Below are 23,118 nucleotides of genomic sequence, written 5' to 3' on the forward strand. Positions count from 1 at the left end.
AAATCATCATTGCTACCATTGCTGCAATACTTTACATGAAAAATAATTACATATTACAAATATCCAACGGTACAGTATTAACAGTAAAGTCATTTAGGAAATGTATAACGTGAAATTTTTAAAGGCAGCAAGTTAAGGTACTTTCTGAAAGTCTGAACTAAAGACCCTTTAAGAATATTTTTATCCCATTTTCATAATTCTTGGTATTGACAGAGGTTTATCTTTTTACCTTCACATTTCTCCATCTGTAAAGACAGGCTGTGAAACCACTTCTAAAGCAGTCAAAAGTTTACTGGAATTTAGTTGCTTATGTATTTAAAAAAAATATTAATGAGAATAATCCAGCCCACCAAAGGCTGTCTCTAAAAAGCATGCTAACGTTAACTATAAAATGTAGAAAAAGAAATTCATTATAAAAAGAAAAAAAATTGCTGAAAAACTGCAATTAACATAAAGATCTAACAGGTATAGTTAACTCTCAATTGAAATATTAATATCTAGAAAAATTAAATCCAAGACAAGTTTCACCTCTAACACTGGACTCCCTATCCCTTCCATCCACTCCCCATCCCTCTAATGGAGTTAAGTATTCAGGAAATGATGCAAGCTAACTTTAAAATGTTTGGAAACTTTAAAATATTTCCTTAAGAAAATAAAAGTTCAAAAATAAAACATGCTTTTTAAGAAGTATTCTGAAGGCAAATAAGTGATTCAGGTTATTTTTTTTCTTGTTAACACCAAAATATGGCTTAATTTGAGATAATTGAGAGTTGACTACTCAAGATGTATTTATTGACCAATATATTAATCATCTCAAACTTCTAGTTAATCCACCAAAATACCTAAAACAAAATTTAAATACCACAAAGAAAGTAGTTATAAAAGAAAAACTACATGTCACTTCAAATCAACACATTGACACAAACTTATCTCTTCCATGCACCTTGACATTAATTCTGTTTTATAAGTGATTCCAAAAAATAAGGAGCCTTCTATTAAATCATTAAAAAATTAAAAATAAAACTGCACTTACATCATAACTATAGTCTGCATCATTTGTTACCGTCAAGTCTGCAAGGTCTCCAAGGCCCAGTACACTTAACAAAACATCATCAGAACCCATAATAAATGACTTGCCTCCTCCAGATGGAAACGTTATTGGTTCAGCTATAAAGAACAAAACCGCTTCTTAAATGCTGAAAAATCATACAGTACAAGACAATATTGTGGGGAAAATTTAAGCACTTAACAGTTACAATATTCAGTAATATAATTAATTTTTATTTTCCCACTTCTACTCAAAAAATCCTGTTACTAAGCAGTGTTAAACAAATGTGTTGGAACTGTGGTGTAGTAACTGTCCACAAATAAAATGTGCACTAGATATATTATTCTGGGGTGGAAGTTGGGGCACAAAAGCTTTGTCTAAATCTCTTATCACTTCAGTACAATTATAACTATAGTTTACATGTTAAATAAGAAATAGGACAAATTTTGATTAAACAATGGAGTTAAATATCAGATTTTTGCTATTCATGGGGGGAAATCTCTACCATGGACCTCAAGGACCTCAAAGTAGTCATACAGTATTTTTTAAATGTTAATAGGTTGTTGCTAAGTCCTTTTGCTTTCTAAAGAAGTACTAGGCATTCTAGTCCCTGATAAAAACTAGTACAAACACTGAAATGTAAATGGTTTACAGTCAGCTATATACTGTATCAGTTCACTAGAATGAAGCTTTAATTGTTCAGATTCCTTCAGTAACAGCAATGGTCTAGGAAAAAGTTCTTCCACCAACAACGTCAGTTTCCTTTCTATAAAGAGGTTAATCCATGTGGACTTCAGAACATCTTCCAGCTTTATTTAATTAATTAATTAATTTATTTATTTACAGAGTCTTGCTCTGTCACCCAGGCTGGAGTACAGTGGTGCGATCTTGGCTCACTGCAACCTCCACCTGCTGAGTTCAAGCAATTCTCCTGTCTTAGCCTCCAAGTAGCTGGGATTACAGGTGCCAGCCATCACGCCCAGCTAATTTTTTTGTTTTTAGGAGAGATAGGCTTTCACCTTGTTGGCCAGAATGGTCTTGAACTCTTGACTTCAAGTGATCCACCCACCTCGGTCTCCCAAAGTGCTGGGATTACAGGCGTGAGCCACCGCGTCCAGCCTGTCTTCCGGCTTTAAAGCTTTGACTATGATTTTTATTTTAATGTCCCATTCTAGTTACCATGACATTCTAAAATGAAGCAACTAATCTTGACCACAGAGTTTTAATTTCTGATCAGATGTGCCATTTCAATTTCAAACTAAACTCAGGTTGAGCTTCACTTAGATTTCTTGACTATATCATGTGCATTATTACAGCTTTTCATGTTAATATTAGCAGTTCGAATTATTTAAAATGTGTTTTCCTTTCTATACATACTATTAACCAATTAAACTCTGCCATAATTGAATAACTATTATCTAAATATTTTGTTGTAACAGTCATAGTTTAAGCAACAACCTTCAATATAATTTCAAATGCTTTGAAAGCAAAAACTTAACATTAAGGTAACAAGGGAGAAATACTCAAATCATTATAATATAAAACTCAATATATTAAAACACACTTAAAATTCATGAGCAAATTTAAAAGGGAAACATTATACAAAAAAAATTAAGCTGTTTGTCAATTTTTTAAAAATTCCCATGAAAAATGATATAAATATGCTACAGGAAACACAAGAGCTGTAATGAAACTTGACAGTCATCACTAATACTACTGGAAATAATTCTGAGAAGATATAATTCATATATGTATACTATGGCAAAATAAAATTCATCTTTATTTAAAACATCTTGTTATTTTATTATTTTATCTATCAAAGTAAGCTATATAATCTGACTCAAATAGGGTTCTAAAATGCAGCTCTGATTCAGTTACTTGATCTAAAATGAATCTGAAAGCACCTGAAAGAAAATATATACATAGAGATCCTAACTAGTATTTAGTTAATCTTTCAATTATGACACTTATGAATCTGAATAATCTGTAGCATTGATCTTTTCCTACAAATTATTAGCATGCAGTTATTGGCAATACCAGAAGCAGCTATCAACTATAAAATCAATAATTTAAACTTATGTTTAAGGATAAGTACATAAAAGTCATTAGATAACATTTACTCAAAGCATTTTTCTCTAGACAAAGAAATATTTTTACTTTAAGCTCATAATTTGTTTCTAAAATGCCACAGTTATTCCCACTCACAATTATACAAACATTCACTGACACAAAGCCCAATAAAATAACTTTAACGTAACAAATCATTTTGCAGGACTATCTCTGATCAGCCACTGACCAATTTAGGAGCATGTGAAGGTTAGTGTCTGGATGTTAGTTTTACTCGCGTTTTGGATTAATTGTACTTAACAAAAAATTAGTATTATACTCATTTCTAATTAATCATATGACCACATTTCTATCCTTTTCTCTATATACACACATATATTTCATGACATATTTATGTAGATATTGCAAACTATTCTGCTTACTCAGTATTTATTTACATATATATGTGTAAAACTTCTTTTACACTATTATCTCTGCTTTCCATATTACCCATCACTGTGGCATATGGTAATCCCAGCAGCTACTCATTTGTTTACCCTTATTTCCCTGCAGATGGAATTAATTTCTATCCTAAAAATTCATTTTATTAATGGTAATATAATTACCCATAGTATAAAAATGTCATTAGTAATTCAAAGAAAAATATAATTATTTTAACCAGCCTAAAAAATTAGTTTTGGTATCTTTTTTTTTTTTTTTTTCTAATAGAGACAGGGTTTTGCTATGTTGCCCAGGCTGGTCTTGAATTCCTGGGCTCAAGTGATCCTCCTGCCTTGGGCTCCCAAAGTGCTGGAATTACAGGCATGAGCTACTATGCCTGGCCTAGTTTTTAATTTAATGATGGAAATTATAAGACATTTTATTAGGAGGCCTAAGAAGGATTTCATCAAGTAATATAACAATACTAGTATAATGGGTCTATAAAATACAAGGTTTTTTTCAGATTTTTATAACTAATCTTCCTTTTGATGGACACTTATCATGAAGAAAACCTGTAGCTCACATACTGAACTCTTTTTCCCAAGAACTTAGTCCAGGTTACAGATTCCATTTATACCAGCGGCAATGTGATATGTCTCAAGTCTTTAGTAACAACAGTCTAGAAGATTGTAATGTTGAAGTACCACTCCTAGAAAACAGACATTGTTCTTTACAAAATGAGGTAGGACATGGACTTCAAAAGTAAAGAAGTAAGTTGGACAGTGCCACTGAAAATAAAGAGATTATGTACTCCAAAGCTGCCTTCTTAGCTTGAAGTCAAACTCACATCTCTTTAAATAACAAATTCTAGTAAGATCGACACTTCAAAAACTGTAATGAAGTTCACACTTATCAAATCTCTCCCCTCGCCCTCCTCCCAGCATCAAGAAACAGATCACTGACCTATATTCTTTCTTTAACACACACACATAACACATAAACAAACACACATAGAGAGCTCTAAGCTGGTTTTTGTGTAGAGTGTGCCTTGATTGGCTTTTACCATAAGTCATTGGTTTGAAACATTTAAAAGGGTTCACACTGCTAACATGGGTTTGCCTTAAACTGCAAAACTTGCAGTTTAAATGTACATTAATTACAAAAATTTTAGCAAGTTGTGCTATGCATATTTGGCAAAACAGACCAAAAATGAAGCAAAATCATCACTAAATGCATTAAAAAAAAAAAATGGAGTTGCTATGTGTAGTTTAGAAAATACTTCTAAAGTAAAACAGGAATATATCTCAATAATGGAAATGAGATCTGAAAAAATTAACAGACACTATTTTATTTTTCATTCTAAAGTAAAACAGGAATATATCTCAATAGTGGAAATGAGATCTGAAAAAATTAACAGACACTATTTTATTTTTCATTCATTTTGCTTTGAATGACTGTTATTTTAGTGATTTTTTTAAGGTGAGTGAAGTAAATGGTAAATTATGAGAGGGAAAAAAATGCAAAATTATTTAACTGTAAGGAAACTGTGCCACTAGGGAAATCTTAAAAGGGAACAAGATGCATTTAAAATTTTTTGACTGGGACATCAAACAAATCCTCTTTACACAGCAAAGGCAATAACATCAATGAAATTTAATATATATGCCAAATTACTGTATCTCGTATGTCACAATAATCTTTGGTTAAAAACTCAGATTCAATACTTATAAACATCTAGACTTAGAGTTATAAATGATTCAAGTATACCTATATATCTTTGGCCAAAATCAATTTTGGAAAAAACGTTTAAGTAGTACTTTCATTTCCTACACATTTCTAGTTTAGGCAAATTTTATAAAATTCATTACTAGGTAGCATATACTTGCTACCAAGTTAAAGAATAATGATATTGCCTTATTCTCAAAGGATTAATTGAGGCAACAGTTACACATATTTTTTAAAGTAATACATATTTAAAGTAACAGGTTGGGCACTGTGGCTAACACCTGTAATCCTAGCACTTTGGGAGCCAAGGTAGGCGGATCACTTGAGGTCAGGAGTTTGAGACCAGCCTGGCCAACATGGTAATATTCTGTCTCTACTAAAAATACAAAAAACTGGCCAGGCATGGTGGCATGCACCTGTAGTCCCAGCTACTTGGGAGGCTGAGGCAGGAGACTCGCTTGACCCCAGGAGGCGAAAGTTGCAGTGAGCTGCACTCCAGCCTGGGCAACAGAGTGAGACTCAGTCTCATGGAAAAAAAAAAAGAAAGAAAGAAAAAAAAAAAAAGGTTCCAAGCACAATGCCTGGCACCACAGTTGTCTTCTAGTAAGTGGTAATTATTATTAGCTGCTAAATTTAAGCAATAAGACAAAATGAGCAGCTTTTTCCATATGTATTATTTTAAGTTTGTTTTTGTAAGTTACTATTTTCCCATTACTGGATCTGTAGTTAAAATTAAAGACTCTGAATTCACCTATGATGGAAACAACTCCTCCTCACATTAAAAATGAAAACAAAATATGAAGAAATAGAAGCCAGAAATGTCAAAATCCCTAAATTAATTACATCAAGAGCTTGCCCAACACCTTCTCTAAAGATCATATAAAATGATCATCAACATTTTAAACAGTAGCCTAGTTGCAATATTAAGATGTGATTTGGATTTAAGGTCTTCTGAAATGTAAATAAACATGGTAGCTAAATTCTGTACCTTCCTCTGCTCTTGCACCTTCATGATCAGTCATTCTAGTAGAGGCTGACCTAGACTGATTAATGATTCCTGAAGGGATGTGGGGCAGCTCATCATCTCCCAGATCAGCTATCATGTCGTAGAGTTTTGTCCTGTTGGCCCCTGTAAATTAATGTCAGCAGTAGAGGTTCATTTAATGGCTACCGCTTGACTTGCCAGCAGCGTCTAAAACCAGTTCATTAACAAAACAGACTATTAAGAAGTCTCAGTTATTAAAATATCAGAAAATTAAAGATGTCTTCCATTTTCTATACCATCCCCCAAAACACATTGAGTTTAAATATTTATTATTTCTGTGGAGAGAGAGAGAGATATATATAAAGATACATATATGTATTACATATATCTCTCTCTCTAAAGATATATATATATCTCCATAGAATACTTTAGAGACAGTTCTTTACAGTTCTGTAAACTCACAGACACAGAAGGTATCATTAAAACAAAGGAAAATTTTGGTGTTTAAGGTTAACATTTACCAGTATAAAGAATAAAATAAGGGCTTTTCAACATAATTCACTGTTTAAAAAAGTTAACAAAGGAATAAGTACAAATAATTTTTATGAGGGTGCAACAAACGATTAACTTTACCTGGTGTTTCCATGGATATTTTCCTGCCATGTTAGTACAAATTTGTCATTAACAAATCATCCCCAATTTCTTCCAAAATGTTTTTCTCATTTTTCCCAAATCTGAAAAACCTGATTTATCCATGAGATAGATCTCTGAGTTTCTCATGATATGAAAGTCAGCACTGTCATAAGCCACAAATGTAAGGGAAGAATTTTGGCTGTTGCCTGGATAATTCAGGCCAAAACATATAAAACTCAAAAGCTTCTGTAGTATTGTAGAATATTCTTTAACTCTGAACTTTAGAAATAGCAGAATTATTTATTTTGAACCATATATTTTGAAAGAAAACAAGTTTTAAGAATGTCAGAAAAAAATACTTTGAAAAGACAATGCTTTATAATCTACATAAGTTTAAAAAAATAAAATAGGTAAGTCCAAGGTCAAACATTATAACCTTATATTTACTAACGTCATCATTAATGGATGTTAAGTTCACTGTGGCTATTTGAGTGTAAGTAACTCTAAGAACTATTACCCATCTATGTATCCTTAACAAAATACCAGACAATTAGATGGTAAAATTTAGTGGAAATAGGTGGACTTTTAAACATTTATTGGTCCTATTTTACAGTAATTCCTAATTTCTTAGAAATGCTTAAACAACTCTACTTCTGGATTAGGTAATATGTTATGTAGTCTGAATTTCCTAACTAATAATAATGAAGAAACTCAGTGTTACCTGAGGATTTTCCCCCACAGAGAAATGACTGTAAACAAATTCTCCAATAAACAAAAAACTGTCTACTAGATATCCAACCACCAGTTAAATTCAATGTAAAAGAACATAAACATTATTCTTTCTCAAAAATAGCTCCCATTTGTATCTTTCCCACTTGTATGACTACCACCATCCTTTATTTAATTTCGCTTCTTAAAAATCTGCAACCATATCTTAATTCTTCTTCAACTTGTAAAATTATAAAAGGGTGGGGGCTTTTTTAAAAAAAGAATCTTCCTTTAAAGTATTCTCCAAGTTTATCTCTCTATTGACTTTAATCAAGGCTTTCAACCTTATGAATTACTATAACAGACTCCTAATCGGTTCTTCTATCTCTGAGCTCCATTTACCTTCAATCACATTAATACACTACAACTAATTTTCCAAAATTATTACATTTATTATATCTCCCCTCACTGAGAAACCACAAGTAGCACTTCAACACTCTGGATCAAAGTTAACTAAAATCATGTACTTAACCTTTCATCATGTGCTTTATGATCTGATCCTATTTTTTCTACCCCATCTTATCTTTTAATGATCCACAATACAAACTCCCTCCATTTTCCAGTCAAAGCAGTTTCCATATGTAGTTTCAGTGTTCACTGAGTTTACTTCTGCCATATTTTGTCATATTTGTCCTCACCCATTCTCAGAAAGGTGAGAATGCTTTCTACACACACACACACACACACACACACACACACACACTTTCTAATCTTCTAACATGCACCTCAGCCTATCTAAATTCTACCCATTCCTCCACACCAGTTTCATCTCTTCTGTAAAGCTTTTGTTGATCTTTCAATGTTCTCTTATTTGTGTGTAACATAAAATGACTTTATTAAATACTACCTTGTAAATAATTTCATTATATGATAGTTAATGTGAAACATAATAAAGCCTTGACAAAGTTTTGTTACAGATTATGTAAAGTCAAAATCTTCCTGTACACATGAACTGGAAGTTACAGAAGGGAAAGAAATTAGGAGCTATTATGGAAGCTACTGTTCAAACTGAGGATCCCAAATTATATAATATTATTTACATACTATAGCCAGATAGTTTCAGTGTGACACGGTGCCAAGTTGAGGAAATGATGAAACTTCCCTGCTCTAATCCTAGTTTCTCAAACGCTGCCAAAAGATGACAGCAGATTTCACAATTTAGTCTTTACTCTATTGTGTAGAGCATCTTTCAACTGCAAATTTAATGTCTTCATTTTCTTTCTAAATCTATCCAATATTCTAAATATAATAAACGCAACAAAACAATTTCAAATAAAAAATGTGATGTCTTATCAGCAATGAGAAAACTGTAGGGGTATAACAGGATACTAGACAATATTAATATCAATATTTAAAGGCATATTTGAAGGCCCATTAAGCACTAATTAAACAAAAACTGAAATTTATAGAAGTACAAATACTTTTTCTAATTCTTACAGCAAGAAAAACTTTTATTTTTTAATTTTTATTATTATTTTTGAAACAAGGTCTTGCCCTGTCACCCAGGCTAGAATGCAGTGACACAAACACGGCTCTCTACAGCCTTGATCTCCTTGGCTCTTGACCTCCCGGACTCAAGTGATCCTTCCACCTCAGCCTGCCCAGTAGCTGGGACCACAGGCACGTACCACCAAGCTTGGCTAATTTAAAAAATTTTTTTTATAGAGACAGGGTCTTACCATGTTGTCGAGGCTGGTCTTGAACTCTTAGACTCAGGCAATCCTCCTACCTCGGTCTCCAGAGTAGCTGGGACCACAGTCATGTACTACCACACTCAGCTAATTTTCGTATTTTTTATTTTTGTAGAGATGGTCTCACCATGCTGCCTAGCCTGGTATTGGCTGCTGGGGTAAAGCAATCCTCTCTCCTAAGCATCCCAAAGTGCTAGGATTGCAGGTATGAGCCATGGTGCCCAGCTAGAAAAACTTTTCTACTACTGTGAAAACAACCCACCTATTTCTTAACAAATAGAAAGTCCTATATAAATGCATAATCCTCTAAACGGACTGACACAATGAAAAATATACTAATTATGCCACGTGTAAGCCAAACTATAGACTACTGTTACGTTTTCAAATTCCACTCTAACATGTACACGCTCATGCCATGAAATTTATCTTCCTATGCTATCACTGTAAGTAAAATAGTACTTTTGAATAAATCTAACATTTTCCCTTTCTCAAATAAGCCCTCCCTTTGTTGATCAACTTTTATATTCTGAAGCAAAACTGTTAGGAGACAAACAATCTGGAAAAGATAAGCTTATTTAGTTAAGTAATGTTTGCTAGATCTGTTCTATTTTCTATAATTAAAGCTTTCACACAACTGTTGTCTTAAATAAATACGAGATCACAATAATAAGAAAAAATAACTTCAGCTGCAAAGTGACTCTTCAGTTTTAAAAAGTGCACTGATTAAAGAGTATCAATCTGATACATTCTGATCCTAGGCAAAACACCTAAGTTATTTTCTTGAAAGAAAAAAATCCCGAGTTAAAGGACATGAATAGTTTGTTTTTAAAGAGTGAAATCGGCCCGGCGCGGTGGCTCAAGCCTGTAATCCCAGCACTTTGGGAGGCCGAGATGGGCGGATCACGAGGTCAGGAGATCGAGATCATTCTGGCTAACACGGTGAAACCCCGTCTCTACTAAAAAATACAAAAAAACTAGCCGGGCGAGGTGTCGGGCGCCTGTAGTCCCAGCTACTCGGGAGGCTGAGGCAGGAGAATGGCGTGAACCCGGGAGGCGGAGCTTGCAGTGAGCCGAGATCCGGCCAGTGCACTCCAGCCTGGGCGACAGAGCGAGACTCCGTCTCAAAAAAAAAAAAAAAAAGAATGAGATTAAAGTCAGAAACATAAAACCACATGCCTAGTTGAAAATAACATCTCTTTTCTATGAAACAATTTTGTTTTTGTCTTTGAGGGAGGAGAGAGAATATAACTATTCTGTGAGCTCTTCGAATTAGTACTATGTGCTAAACGGAAGTAGCTTACTCATCACAGATAATTTGTAGTGTGAGCAAAGGTGTTTTTAAAAGCCTACTTAAGAGTAATTTCTTCTTAAATGTATTCAAATGCCTAATTTTGGATATCTGGCTTCAAGTCACACTTTAAAAAACTGGATTTCCTGTTGACAACATGTTTTCTTGGATCTGGAATAGCAAACGACAAATATTAATAAAAAACTTTAAAAATAAAAATTAGAAAATGACTCGGGGGAGCTCACTTATGATTTTTAAGAAATGCTGAAAAAGTTACAAGACTTCCTCCTTTTCAAATGTATTGATAATCAGGCCAGAAGGTGCATAGCAATTCTGCAATGCTAGTAAAGGAAAGAAGGGAAATGGCAAAAAAAATCATATTCTATACATAGAAGAGACAGAAAAGTTAGGATAAATGAGAATAATTAAGAAAATTAAGATAAATCCACTCACTAAGAACCAGGAATGCAAACACATATTCCCAAAATGTGAATTTTTTAAAATGGGGAAAGCCTATACATCTTTTCAAGAAAGGAAATGAAAAAATCTTTTATTGGTAAGTTTAAATTTTATAGGTATAATATAGCTTAAAAGTAACAACAGGCTATAAGAATAACGGCTCCTATCAAAGGAAAATACATTATTATAATCCACAGTTTAAATTGTCCATGTTGAAAAGGAATAACAAATACTAAAGAAAGTCTTAAAAGATTTTTAGCCGCTTCTAACTAAAGCCTCCGTATTTCAGATGCTTCGTTCACACTGTGTGATTTTTAATCACTGATTTACATGTTTTTACTAAGATATAAAATATAGCACAAATGGAGACCTTAAAAAGTTAGAATAATGCTACCAGCCCAACATTTTTACAAAAGATTAATTCACTTCAAGCTCCTCCCAAATTACAGAAAAGAGAAATTATTAAAAAGTGAAAGAAAACTGAGTTTTAGCTTAGATATTAGTATTGCATCAATGTTTACTTCTTGATTTTCATGACTGTACTATGGTCATACACCAGAATGTCTTTGTTTAAATACATACTAATATATTTAAAGAGCAACATGTCTACAACTTAGTTTTCTGATTAAAAAAAAAAAAAAATTCCATGGCCAGGTACAGTGGCTCATGCCTGAAATCTTTCTTTTTTTTTCTTTTTTGAGATGGTCTCCCTCTGTCGCCCAGGCTGGAGTGCAGTGGCGCGATCTTGGCTCACTGCAACCTCCATCTCCTGGGTTCAAGTGATTCTCCTGCCTCAGCCTCCCCAAGTAGCTGGGACTACAGGTGTGAGCCACCATGCCCAGCTAATTTTTTTTGTATTTTTTGTAGAGACAAGGTTTCACCATGTTGGCCAGGCTGATCTCAAACTCTTGACCTCAGGTGATCTGCCTGCCTCGGCCTCCCAAAGTGCTGGGATTATAGGCATGAACCACTGCACTCAGCCTCACGCCTGAAACCTTAATGCTTTGGGAGGTTGAGGTGAGACGATCACTTGAAGCCATGAGTTTGAGACCTGCCAGGGCAACATGCAGAGATCCTGTCTATTAAAAAATGTAAAAGTTAGCCAGGCATAGTGGTGCACACCTGTGGTCCCAGCTACTCGGGAGGCGGGAGTGGAAAGACTGCTTGAGCCCAGAAGTTTGAGGTTGCAGTGAGCTACGATGTGCTACGGCACTCCATCTGCAGAAGCAGAGAGCCTGTTTCAAAAAATAAATAAATAAAAAAGAATATATTTACAGAAAGGAAAGGGAAAAGCAAGTGTGGTAGTGTTAACATTTGGTGGGCGAAAAGTGAAACCTGGGTGAAAAGTATATGGAATTCTCTGTACTATTCTCACAAAATTTTCTTAAGTCAGAAATTATGTCAAAATAAAAAGTTAAAAGGAAAAGAAAGCTTAACCCTGTGAAGCCTGAGACCAAAATAACTGCATCAAGCCTCTTTAGTTTCATGGTATTGACTCTTAAGAGTATTAATAAGATAAAGTACATCTCAATTATATTGTATATCTCACTTAGTGAGAAGGAAATACTGAAGTGGGTCTACATTCCAAGGCAAGGCTGTCACTTTTAACCCCTTTTCCTCTTGCAGGGGGCAAGGTAAAAAAAAAAAAAAAAAAAAAAAGAAAAAAAAAAAAGGAAGAGTGGGATGCAGTGAACAAGCTGGAAGACACAGAAACTTTAACTTAGTACTTGATTTTAGAAGCCTTTCCATTTAAAAGTCAAATCTTGAATGGGTCTTTACAAAGTTAAAAAGTCAGCATTCTTGCCATTTTTCTCTTTCCCTTCCAAAAAAAAAAGAAAAAGAAAAAATACTGGATTACATCTGCTGATTCCATATGGTAAAGTCAGCAAATAGTTTTCTTCCCTCTAAGACGCTGCGGTGAAAAATCTGTAGAAGCTTATACTAATTCAGTAGGTGTGACTTATTAACAAATTCTGGAATAAAGAAAAAAATCAAGGTTGGTAAATGTATACAAATTTACATTTACATAGGTAGAATAAGTTCTGGTTCAATTACACAGTAGGGTGACTATAGCTAATGATAACATATTCTATATTTCAAGATAGCTAGAAAAAAAGGGTATGAGTGCTATAACCACAAAGAAATGATGAATATGCTAACTACTCTGATTTTCATTATTCAATGTTTAAATATATTAAAACGTCACACTGTGTCCCATAAATATTTATAATTATGTGTCATTTATAAGCAAAAAAAAAAATTTAAAGAAATCAAAAGGCTACAGATAATGAATTATTCTATCTTGTACAAAGCTACATAAGGAGAACATCAGAATAACAACATGGACTAGATAATAGAAATGCTAAGAAATTCATGAATTACCTTTTCATGTAAAATTATATCTTAGTATTAACACGATGAGTTATTTGAATTAAGATCATTAGAAGTTTGCGAACTATAAACAGAAAAAAAAGTTTTTACTTTCTTAAACTCTATTTTCATGGCAAGGATTCAGAGCCAACATTTTCACACTGAATTCTGTATTCAAGAGCAAAAATTTTTTAATTTACAAAATTTCATAAAGGAAGTATAAAAAAGAAACATAATTTATTTCTGAATTATCTTTCCTGAGACACTTTGCTAGAGACCTTATCCCTATATCTACTTACATTAGTAGCCTTAAAGACAGTAATACTTAAAAAATGTTTAAAAATTAGAAACAAATCTACAGGTTTAACTAATGGAAGCTAAGTTAAATCCACAAATATTGTATTTTAAATGACTGTGAAACATTAAGAAATAATGAGTTAAATTACAACAATAATATTCTAGTTAAAATATTAAGAAGGAGGTTTTGTGTATATAGACTTTTAAGAAAAGATGGATGAATATATGCCAAATAGTCTCTGAGTGGTAGGATTGCAGGTGATTTTTATAGTTTTTCTTTATGTTCCTGTATACTTCTTATATTATCTGAATAACAAGCATGTGTTGTGTTGATGATTATATAAGCAAAATTCATTTTTTTGAAAAAACAGATATAAAATCAAAATTAAAGTGGAATGGGCTGAATAACAGAATACCCATCTAGATAGTAAGATGTTATTGAGACATGTAAGCCTTAAGTTATGAATTTGGGGTCTCCAGGTACTGATTCAATAAAAGAAGTTCACTTTCATCCATTTCACATACTGGGTTCCTCTCTGTTGTTTGGAAAGAAAAAAAAAAATCACAAACATATACAAAGGAATTATTTGCTGACATAAAATGATGTTTTCTATGATGGTAGTAGGCAAATTATAACATTGTGTGTATTAAGGTCCAATTAAAAAAAAACATAAGGCCGAGCATGGTGGCTCATGCCTATAATCTCAACACTCTGAAAAGCTGAGGTGGAAGAATGGCCTGAGGCCAAGAGTTCGAGACCAGCTTGGGCAATACAGAGAAACCCCATCTCTACAAGAAAATTTTAAAAATAAAATATTAGCCAGGTGTGGTGGCACGTGCCTATAGTCCCAGCTGCTACTCAGGAGGCTGAGGTGGGAAGATATCTTGAGGGCAGGAGAGTTCAAGGCTACAGTGAGCTATGATTTGCAGTACTGCACTCCAAACCGGGTTCTAAAAAAATTAAAATTTGTATGAGGGGTTAAAAATTCAGCTTTAAGGCCGGGCGCGGTGGCTCAAGCCTGTAATCCCAGCACTTTGGGAGGCCGAGACAGGCGGATCATGAGGTCAGGAGATCGAGACCATCCTGGCTAACACGGTGAAACCCCGTCTCTACTAAAAAAAAATACAAAAAACTAGCCGGGCGAGGTGGCGGGCGCCTGTAGTCCCAGCTACTCGGGAGGCTGAGGCAGGAGAATGGCGTAAACCCGGGAGGTGGAGCTTGCAGTGAGCTGAGATCCGGCCACTGCACTCCAGCCTGGGCGACAGAGCAGACTCCGTCTCAAAAAAAAAAAAAAAAAAAAAAAAATTCAGCTTTAGTTTATCTGTTTCTAATATTTCTTAAACATACTTAAACATACTTTTTTAAATTAAAAATATTTTTAAGAAAAGTTTAAAAGCAACAACTAAAAAAGACCTTGACTTACATCTTATTTGCAGACCTCAATAAGATATAGGTCTAGTCATAGTCTATCAGAGGGGGAAAATGGGATACTTCCATCTTAAATTAGAAGCAACGTTATCTAATATTTCCAAAAAAAAAATCTTTAGCAGATTAAGCCAGTTTCTGATACTATATATAAAATAAGCAATCCACTAGTAAAATGAACCACTTTATTTCCTTAAAAAAAAAAAAATTAAACCCTAGGCCGGGCACAGTGGCTCATGCCTGTAATCCCAGCACTTTGGGAGGCCAAGGCAGGCAGATCATGACGAAGTCAGGAGATTGAGACCATCCTGGCTAATGTGGTAAACCCCTGTCTCTACTAAAAATACAAAAAATTAGCCAGGCATGGTGACACGTGCCTGTAGTCCCAGCTACTCAGGAGACTGAGGCCGGAGAATCGCTTGAACCCAGGAGGCGGAGGTTGCAGAGAGCCGAGGTTGCGCCGCTGCACTCCAGCCTGGGCGACAGAGTGAGACTGCGTCAAAAAAAAAAAAAAAAAAAAATTAAACCCTAAAATTCTAATGTCATTTTGTCTATTCTAAAATAGTCAATCATGCAAACGTACTTTTATACTCAAAATGCTTGCATTATAGGTAAATGATGTTAGAACTAAACACAACCCTAGCCCAGTATCAAATGTTTTTAAATACAATACAAAGTTGTTCACTATATAGTCTTTTAATTCACATGCAATAACAAAAGCTATCATAAAGTTATAAAAGAAAATTGTGTAACAGGCGAAACCCCCAAAACTTCACTTATTAGCCTCCACAGTAAATGAAATCACTCAAAAAAGGTTTTACTGAAAGAAACTCGCACATGTTTCTATTACACCTGCCATTTTATATATTAATGTATTTGTCACCAAAGAAACACAAAAAGAATGTCTGTATCATTTTTGCCTTTTTCTCACACTATTTTCTCCTTTATATAGTCAACATGTTAGACTAGGAAGGGTCAATGGCCAGTTGAAAAGAGTCCCAAAATAAGTTTCAAGTCTCTCTAGTTAACAGTCATAGATCTGAAGATACTTTTATGTAGCAACTTTTAAGTTTGCACCACCAAATGGAAATGAATTGCTACTTTAAGAGAGGTACTGTAGCGGATTTATATTTTAATAAGTAAATTGGTTAATATACAACACAGTGAAAAATACATCCAGGCACCAAGACACCCAGCAATGACTAAACAAACCCTACTGCCACCACTAACCTCCCACTCCTGGTCTCCACAGTAGCCAAAAAAAACTACCCAAGAGATTCTTCTTGCTGCTGCTGTTGTTTGTGGTTGGATTAAGACCAGAAAGCAGAAACTACAGAAAGGGCTTTCCTACTCACTGTAGGTAAGGATTCCCAAACTAAGAAATGTAACCTGGATATGAGTTGTTTATAGCTATACTCTATGTATCAAAAATGGAGAAATTTATACTTTTCTCCCTTCTGAACAAATTTTTATTTTTTTATTCCAATGTCAATATTCCTAACAATTTGGTAAAGTTTTTAAAGCTTAAAAACAATCCTCAAAATCTTTCCTTTACCCTTCCCATATATTTTAAATGATTTTCTACTTGATCGGTAACACATCCTAAATTATATACAAACAAATTTCAATTATACAACAGACAAAGTTTAAAGTTAGTTGCCCCCTTTTTGAAACAAAAAATCAAGTTACACAAAAAAACAGAATTGAAGAATTTTTTTCTTAATTATTGGTATACAAAAATTATAATAGTCAGAATCTGCACTTACTCTTCACCCCTTTCTTCCCCTTTCGTTCCTTCTTGTACTGTTCCTTCAGTTTACTTATTAGTCCCTGGTCTACATCCCAAACCTCAGCAGTTGGGGAGAGGTCATCTTTATCTACATGCAGCATATTATTAAAAGAAAAAAAATCAGCAGTTGGCAATGCAAGCTGTTGGCAGTAAACTGTTATAGCTTTACATAATCATAAAAAAATGTACTAATAGCATATACTCAAAATACTTTAAAGGTGCAGTCTCAATTCTGGTATTCACAACTCAAACTCTAAATGCCCATGTCATAAGTTTCTAAACATTTAATATCAACAGTTAAATAGTGCTTCATTTTCATGAACCACAAATTTGAAGGTTATCATTAATTCAACAGACTGACATTAGAAATCTAAATAAAAATAGATCACTGCATCTTTATAAAAATGTTAATAAAAAATTATTCAGCCAGCATCATAAAAGCAAATGAATGAAATACATGCGAACTACTCGGAAAAGTGCAAGCTAGAAAGTTAAGTGCTGTTTCATTGATGAAAATATTCATGCACCTTCTGTCATACTGATTCTGCATGCACAGGATTAACTGTACTAATGGAGAGGCATTCTAGTCCAATATAATACACGTAAGTTGAAAAATACAATGTCTTGAATAATCCATACAAAGCATTCAGAAAGTCCCACCTCTGCCCCCACCCACCCAAATAGTTCAACATCTCATTACCTTCTTCCATTGGTCTACAACTAAGATTAGCAAAAAAACAAAAACAAAACAAAACAAAACACAAAAAAACAAAACTCAAATTCCACTGAAGAATTTTTTTAAAATTGATATTTTTTTCAGGATAAAAGTAGTGATCAGCATGGAGAAGTGAAAACATACATTGCTGTACATCTGCTAAAGCTACATCAGCTATTTTAGCTGAATAATAAATCCATATTTAACTAAATACTTGTGCCTGAGAAAATTTACTCATAGTCAACTAGAGGAAAAACAGCACTAAAAAGAGGCAGCATAAAAATAATTAAGTCTTTGAGACTTATTTTAAATATTGAGGATTTTTCCTTCCTTTGTGTGGTTTTAAAACAGCCATGTTATAAGGAAGTTTAACATCCTGACTTGTTAAGTTTTTGATAATTCAGTATATTCTGGCTCACAAGTTTTATAAGAGCCACACTAGGCCTCACTGACTTAATCTATAAAGTAGACATAAAAAGCCGTTCTCTTCCTTTATAGATTGTTATACGTACCAAACTTAAGAAATTCTCATATTTGAATGGCACACAGAAATGCAAATATTTACTGTACCTTGAGTTTTTCCTGCTACAATTGTCATAACTTTTTCCCTGATGGTTAGACCACCTATTATCACAGGTGGTCAGTATGTGAAAAGCTAAATCCTAAGCTTTAAATTAATTTGCTAACTTGAATTACTTGAAACTAAGTTACTCATGACTAAAACTTACACCTAAGATTATCTGTCAAATCCACAAATTGTAATGCTATTTGTAATACAGTTATAAAGAGAAAATTCACTTTACTCAATTCACATGCACTCAAATCATGAAGTTTCCTGAAAACTACACTGCATCAGGAATCCTTCTGTAAACTTATTGAATATACTAAGAAAAAAGGGATCTCAACAATTAATCATTTGCACTCATCTTAATGAAGTTAACAATTCTTAACTTCAACTACTTAAAGCAAGACAAATTGATACATTATGAGCAAATATTTTTTAAACCTCACAGAGACCAAAAAAACTTAAGTTGTATAAAGGTTATATAGGAAATCAGATAGAAGAGAAAAATTTAATAAGAGCCAAACAGTTTTCTAAAAGACCTGTGTAGAGAGAATAAAACTGTGAACAGCTCTAATGTTGACAAAGAGAGTGGAGTGAAAATGCATAGAGAATAAAAAAAAGGATAAACTTAAGGAAAAAATATTACTTGCAAGATAATCTCAAATCTAGAAAACAAAAGTAAATTTAGGCAGTGCAAAGAACAGGTTGGTGAATGCATATGTGCACAAACAACATCCTGAAACTTGCCTGGTAAGTAACAGCTGTTTGATATTGCTTATAAGAAACAGATAAGAGCAAAAGGGAAGAGGCAGCATAATCTTCTACATATTAATCCTGTTTTTAAAAAATCTAGGGGGAAAAAATACCAAGAAATGAGGTTGAATCATTTACGGTAACTTTTATGTCTAAAAGAAAACACAAATATGCATAAGAAAGTTGACTCCTGATAGCTCAAACCCACAAAAACATGAAATTCTACTATGGCAATTCTGATTACCAAAGCAGAGGAATTATACACATCTATTAACTGTCGCATAAATTTGTAACTAACTTTATGCATATACTTATACTTTATCCATTATGCTTAAGTACAAACATTCAGGTGCTAATTGTATTTTGTAGTTCTATAAATCTCTACAGATCAGTTTCAAAGATAGGAGACAATAAATGAACAGTCTTAAAATGCCTAGTCTCCATGAAAGAAAAAGCAAAATAGAAATGCCAACTATTGTTTTTGATAATTAGAAGAACTAAAAATCACTAATATTAAACTCAGACTATATAACACAGATGACACTGAAAAGAGAGTTAGAAAGCTTGCCAAAAGGCAGTGGTTTCATAAGATAAAAAAAAATTCAAAGTCAGAGATAACAAATTGTCGATTGCTAATATACAAAATAAAAACTAGATTCTCTAATGTAAGGACTACAGAGTATGTTTCATTAAGACAAGACTTACATTTTTAAAAAATCAGTGCTCTTTTACTCGATAATTCAAATCTGGGCCGGGCATCGTGGCTCACACCTGTAATCCCAGAACTTTGGGAGGCCGTGCGGGTGGATCACCTGAGGTCAGGAGTTCAAGAACAGCTTGGCCAACATGGTGAAACCCTGTCTCTATTAAAAATAGAAAAACTGGCCGGGCATGGTGGCACACGCTTGTAATCCCAGCTACTCTGGAGGCTGAGGCAGGAGAATCACTTGAATCCGGGAGGCGGAGGTTGCAGTGAGTCGAGATCGTTACACTGCACTCCAGCCTGGGTAACAGAGTGAGACACTGTCTCAAAAAAAAAAAAAAAAAAAAAATCTGAAAGCTACCACTTTCCTATTTATAAATATATTCAAATTTTTAGAAAACGAATTCCATAAATATAAAGAGTGTTTGCATATTCATCGTCTTTGCTTTGGAAAAAATGACTATGACATCTTGTTGAGTAAAGATGAAGAACTTTGGAAACACTGCATAAATCACTTGACAGTTTTCATTTCTCACAGAAAAAAAACTATTTGAACCATCTTGTACTTAAATGAGTTATTTTCCTTCATCAAGAACTTAAAATGTTTTAAAGATAATATTTCCGTCTTGTCTGGAAGTAAGAGACCTTTCCGATTATTTCCACTTAACACAGGAGACACCGGCACTGTCAAATAATGATAGTAAAAAGCAAAGTAGTGAGAGTTGTCTTAAAACTCTGCTCTACAATCAAAAGTCTTCAGAAAGAAGGACCAATCAGTTGTACATAATACGGGAACTATTATCAAAGAAATAATGCCATTCCATACCAATTACATTCCTGAATTTTTTCTTTATCCTTTTGACTAAATTTCTAGCAACTTTAGGCTAAGGAAACAGGAGTAAGTATGTGTCAAGATTTAGCTAAAAAGATACTCGATAAATATTTTGATCATTTTCTTTTTAATGAAAATAATCTAAATGTGCATCATAGGGCTCTGGTTAAATAAAATCATGGCACATTGTTGACAGAATGTTATCCAGCTATTAAAAATGATGCTGATTGGGCATGGTGGCTCATGCCTGTAATCCCAGTAGTTTAGGAGGCCAAGGCAGGCAGATTGCTTGAGTCCAGGAGTTCAAGACTAGCCTGAGCAACATGGCCAAACTCAGTCTCTACCAAAAAAAAAAAAAAAAGGCAAAAATTAGCCAGGTGTGGTCACACGCCTGTGGTCTCAATTATTCAAGAGGCTGAGGTGGGAGGACCCCTTGAGCCTGGGAGGTGAAGGTCACAGTGAGCCAAGATTGCACCACGGCACCCCAGCCTGGGCAACAAACCGAGATCCTGTTTAAAAAAACAAAAGGGGGGATGCAGAAGAACCATGTATTAAGTGAAAAGTATGCATTACAAATCAACATTGAGCAAACTCCTTATTTTACTAAATAAATAAATATATATACACATGCTTATAAAAAATATTCATCTTCACATGTATTTGTAGGTTCTAAGTTTTCTAAAACACACTTGTATTACAAAATAATTATATATTTATATAATTACAAAACAATCAGGAAAAAAGCAATACTTTTGAAATTACTGGAAAAAGGTATTTCCAACATTGACTGTCTGCACAGAGAAGCTAAAAGAAAAGTTAAATATTTTTACTGTTTCTCCTGAGCAATGCTGATTTTGAAGAAAGGTACTCTTCTAAAACACAATCATTTTCAAATAAGTACAAAAATGTAGTCTAGAAGGTAATTGTGGAGTTTTCTCCTGTTTGAATTAATGTGTCTCTTCTATTTCCATTTAGAAGAAGAAAGAAGTGAAGGTCTGAAAATAATGCTTAAGAACTATAATAAGAAAACTGGTGGCAAAATTCAAATCTTTTAAGTACCTGATTCATTTTTTTATATCAAGATAATAAATGTACTATATATTAGGTTTTTTCTCTCTTGCTATTAGCAATATTTGGTTTAAACACATAAATGAGGCATCTTTTAAAAGCCAAGTGTTTGCTATCAAAGTAGTTAAAAAAAAAAAATCTAGTGATTATTCTTCTTGCTTGTAATTAAGCAAAACTTTGATGCATTAAAATAACCTTCTCCAGGTTGGGCACGGTGGCTCATGCCTCTAATCCCAGCACCCTGGGAGGCCAAGGCCTGTGGATCGCGAGGTCAAGAGATCGAGACCATCCTGGCCAACATGGTAAAACCTCGCCTCTACTAAAAATACAAAAATTGGCTGGGTGTGGTGGTGTACACCTGTAGTCCCAGCTACTCAGGATGCCAAGGTAGGAGAATCACTTGAACCCGGGAGGCGAAGTTGCAGTGAGCCAAGATTGCACCACTGCACTGCAGCCTGGCGACAGAGTGAGACTCCATCTCAAAAAAAATAATAATAATAAAATAAATAAATAATAACCTTCTCCAATAAAGCTCAGTAAACACACTTTGTTCTACCTACCAGACAACATGCCGATATTAAATGAGGAATGCATGAACATATTTACTAGGAAAAACATTAAGGACGTCAGCTATTCATTTAAAGTATTTTTTACACTTATTTTACCTCCTAATGGGGTTTTTAACCATGTACAGATAGAGAATGGTTTTCTCTTAGTTATGGCTGAATCATTATTAGCACAATGTACCACTTCCAAAGTTTAGGCCCTAACATTTTGCACACTGAATATTATAGGTAATAAAGTGTAGTATCTTTATTAAATTGTGCTCAATATAGAGCTATAATTCAGGATGAGTAGCTTTATTCTTTCTTAGTAATTAGTCAGATAACACTATATGGACATACTGAGTGTTAAATCTTCCTAAATCTAGAATATCAAATTAAACAATGGGAATGTTCAAAACTGAATACATACATTTTTAAAAATCTACTAAAAGGAAAGAAATTGGATTTCCAAATCAATTAAATGCTTCAACTTTAAATCCAAATTCTAAAAATCAAAATCCACCAAAAGCCATATATATTAAAGTTTAGTCACCAAATTTAAATAAATTGGTACAAAATACGTTGCTATTATTCAATACCACTTCCCCTTGCTCTCAGTTTAACTGCCACCATAAACTGATACACACATTCCACATAAAATATTTAATAATAACCCATCATTAAGGGCTAGATTTCCTCCCACCCCCTATTTCTTTATCATCTTACCCCATTCTGTGCCATCCCCCGAACTCCGTGCTTCTCCAGCTCCTTCACCATCTTCAGCAGTCACTAAAAAATCAAATTCTTTCAGTGCTTCCTCAGTATCAGGATCGTCAGTTAGGTCAGCAGCTAAACCTTCATTACCTATCTGTAAATAGAATATAAACCAAGAATTACTTTTATCCTAAATGGAAAAGGGATGCTTTAATATCGTCACATAACTACATTTACACACCCGTTTTAAAATTACT

General features: G+C 33.8%; 1 protein-coding gene across 8 annotated transcripts in view; it reads right to left on the reverse strand.

Annotated features, from left to right (window-relative positions):
• Window positions 1-23,118, reverse strand: part of STRN3 (striatin 3) — a 134,026-nt gene that overhangs the window by 18,788 nt on the left and 92,120 nt on the right. For 3 of the 8 annotated variants that reach the window (XM_005561016.5, XM_065548694.2, XM_073997181.1), the window contains 4 exons: window positions 22,874-23,015; window positions 16,944-17,054; window positions 6,249-6,389; window positions 1,034-1,167 (listed from right to left, as the gene is read on the reverse strand). In XM_005561016.5, the coding sequence (XP_005561073.1) occupies window positions 1,034-1,167; window positions 6,249-6,389; window positions 16,944-17,054; window positions 22,874-23,015 (528 nt within the window). Of the gene's footprint in view, window positions 1-1,033; window positions 1,168-6,248; window positions 6,390-14,622; window positions 15,671-16,943; window positions 17,055-22,873; window positions 23,016-23,118 lie in introns of those variants that run through there. The other 5 variants (XM_005561019.5, XM_073997182.1, XM_005561017.5 and 2 more) reach the window with 4 other exon arrangements.

The sequence above is a fragment of the Macaca fascicularis genome, chromosome 7 (genome assembly GCF_037993035.2).
Source record: "Macaca fascicularis isolate 582-1 chromosome 7, T2T-MFA8v1.1".
Taxonomy (NCBI): Eukaryota; Metazoa; Chordata; class Mammalia; order Primates; family Cercopithecidae; genus Macaca; species Macaca fascicularis.